We start from the raw sequence: 2,861 nt of genomic DNA on the forward strand, positions 1-2,861 counted from the left end.
ATCCTCATCCTCATCCTCATCGTCATCATCATCATCATCATCATCATCTCCATCATCATCATCATCTCCATCATCATCATCTGCATCATCATCATCATCATCATCATCATCATCATCATCATCTCCATCTCCATCATCATCATCATCATCATCATCATCATCATCATCATCATCATCATCATCCCCTCAACCATTACAACAAGTTGCTGCCCCTCTGCTTCCTTGCCTGAGCTCTCAAAGTCTGCACGAGCGTCGCCAGCTCGTCTATCCGTGAAGTCTGTGAAGGAACCGAGGAGAGGAAGGAAGTGAGAAGTAGCAGCAGGCGAAGGAAGAGAAGAAGGAGAGGGGATGAGGGAGGAGGAGGAAAGAAAGGACGGGAGAGAGGAAACGAGAAACACAGGTGCGGGGGAAGGAGGGAGAGGCAGGAGCGGGAGGACGGAGCAGGGGAGAGGAGAGAGGCGAGTCATCGGACCTGCTCGTCGCCATTTTCTGTCACGTACATGAGCCGCTCCTCCATCGCTCTCCTCTCGTTGCTCTTCTCCTCCGCTTGTAACTCCGCCATCGTCAGCGCAGACCTGCACACCGTCAGCTCGCGTACAACCTCCCCCTCCTCCTCCTCTTTCATCTCCTCCTCCTCTTTCATCTCCTCCAACTCCTCCTGCCCTTTCCTCACTCCTTACTCTCTCATCTCTCCTCCTCTCCTTCCCTCCTTTTTATCCTCTACCTCAACTCCTGCAGACGTTCATATGCTTCCTCCTTCAGCATCGCCTCTTCGCGAACTCGTTCGTCCAGCAGCTCTGGAGTCCATCATCAGTCCACACCACAGTCCTCCTCCTCCTCCTCCTCCTCATCCTCCTCCTCATCCTCATCCTCCTCCTCCTCTCCTCCTCTCGCTCCTCCTTTCCCTCCTGCTCCCCTTCCTCTCCTCTCCTCCCTCTCCTCCTCTTTTCGTCCTCACCGCATCGCTCCGACAGCTCTCCGATCCTGACCCGCAGACTTGTGATTTCCTCCTGCAGACCCGAACAGGCAGAACAGGGCAAGGGACTATGATGGTGATGATGAGGAGGAGGAGGAGCTGCAGCAACAGCAGCAGGAACAGCGGAGGAACATGAGCAGGAGCAGGAGGAGCAGGAAGAGCATTCTTCATCATCGGCGTCCATGTAACGCAAGAAGGCATCTTCCTCCAGCCTGAATCCTTCTTGCCATGCTCGCCCTCCGGTGCATGAGAACTCCAGCTCCTCTCCTCCTCCTCCTCCGTCCTCGCCAAATCCATCCTCCTCTCTCTCCCTGCTATGGTGTTGCTCTCATAGTCTGCAGGTGGAGCCTCGTTGCGATCCTTGAGAGAGGCGAGGAGGGAGGCGAGGGAGGCGTTCGTGCTGCCTCCGCTGCCTGGAGGTGCCATGGAGCCATCCAAGTTCACAACCATCCTCTTAGCGCTCTTCTTCCTCCTCAACGTGCTCTTCTTCCCTCCCCGCCCTCCCTCGTCCCCTCCCCTTCGCTCTGGTGCCTCCGCTCTCCCTGCCCTCCTCCTCGCTCTTCCTCGCCTCGCCCGTGCTGCCGTGACAGCGTCTGGTCAAGGAAGGTGGCCAGACTTGCTGTCTGGTACTCACTGCCCACACCTCCCCCATGGATCTCGTCCTGGTGAGAAGAACCCAATCTCTTGGACTGAGGAGCTGGAGCTGGAGCTGGAGCTGCAGGATCCGGAAGAGCTAAGCTTTCTTCCTCGTGCGCGATGCCTGCATGTCCGTCGGGCATGCAATCACTCTGCAGTTGTCTCGTCAAAGATCGTCCCTCCTCCCAACCCCACCCTCCTCCTCCTCCAGCACCTGCACCTCCTCCTCCTCCTCCTCCTCCTCCTGCTCTTCCTCCTCCTCCTCTCACCAGCGCTGGGTTCTCGTCCCCCTCCTGCGGCTGCTGCGAGGCTCCAGGCCTTTGCACCTCTTCCTCCTCCGCACACTTGCCGAGCACGGAGGGAAGAGAGCGTCGCATGAGAGCGGGGGGAGCGGCAGGCAGACCCTCCTGGCAGAGGAGACCGGGTCTCGAGGGTGTTGGAGGACGGTCAGAGACATACAATGATCCCCTGCCAAGAGCGCGTCCCCGCTCATGTCGGGCAGGGAGCCATGCTGGATGGACTTGAACACGGACGCCAGGCTCCATGCTCGGAAGCTGCTCGTGCTCTCGCCGTTGATCTTGAGGATGATGCTTCCTGCCGTCAGCCCCGCCTCCTCGCTGGCGCTCCCAGGCAACACGCACACGATCCCCCAGTCGCGCGAGTCGATGGCCATGCCGAGGCTGCTGGGGAGGAAGCTGTCGCGTCCTTGCGGGCTCACCTTCTCCTCCTCCTGCGCCGCATCTTTCCAGGCGAGGCAGAGGCTGTAGGGCTCGTAGGTGACGCTGAGCCACCCTCCCACCCCTCGCTCGAGCTCCAGCAGCGTTGGGTTCACCTCGTCAATCTCCCGCAAGGCCTCACGCCATGCTCCCTCCACCCTCTCCTTCCACAGCAGCCTCCTTCCCTCCACGTTCCATGCCTGCGTTCCTCCGGGAGGATCCACTTCCAGCCAGTTGGCAGGAGGTACAAGCTCCCGGTAGTTGCAGGAGACAACTCGGTCCCCTCTCCTCGGGGCGAAGATCATGTCCTGTCCGACACCTCCTCCTCGCACTGCCGCTCGAGGCTGGTTGCGCGTGAGGACGTGAACCTCGTCGCGACCGAGGTGATGGATGAGCGTGTTGGTGTACGTGTCGTAGGCTCCCCGGTGCTGCTTCCCAAGCTCTCCCTCCTCCTCCACCAGCAAGTAGCCTGTCCGCACATCGAACTCTGCGGTGAGGCCGAGGAGATCGCGCTTGGCACAGTTGGCGACCAT

General features: G+C 59.6%; 1 protein-coding gene across 1 annotated transcript; it reads right to left on the bottom strand.

The window, feature by feature from the left end:
- Nucleotides 1-472: 472 nt before the first annotated feature.
- GUITHDRAFT_145665 (hypothetical protein) lies at nucleotides 473-2,861 on the bottom strand (the record flags this gene model as incomplete). The annotated part of the gene is made up of 7 exons (XM_005823420.1): nucleotides 473-575; nucleotides 725-797; nucleotides 959-1,010; nucleotides 1,109-1,554; nucleotides 1,611-1,764; nucleotides 1,882-1,956; nucleotides 2,016-2,861. Coding segments are annotated over 7 exons (1,749 nt in total), but the record flags the coding sequence as incomplete, so codon positions are not given.

This window comes from Guillardia theta (genome assembly GCF_000315625.1).
Source record: "Guillardia theta CCMP2712 unplaced genomic scaffold GUITHscaffold_108, whole genome shotgun sequence".
In the NCBI taxonomy this organism is placed as follows: Eukaryota; class Cryptophyceae; order Pyrenomonadales; family Geminigeraceae; genus Guillardia; species Guillardia theta.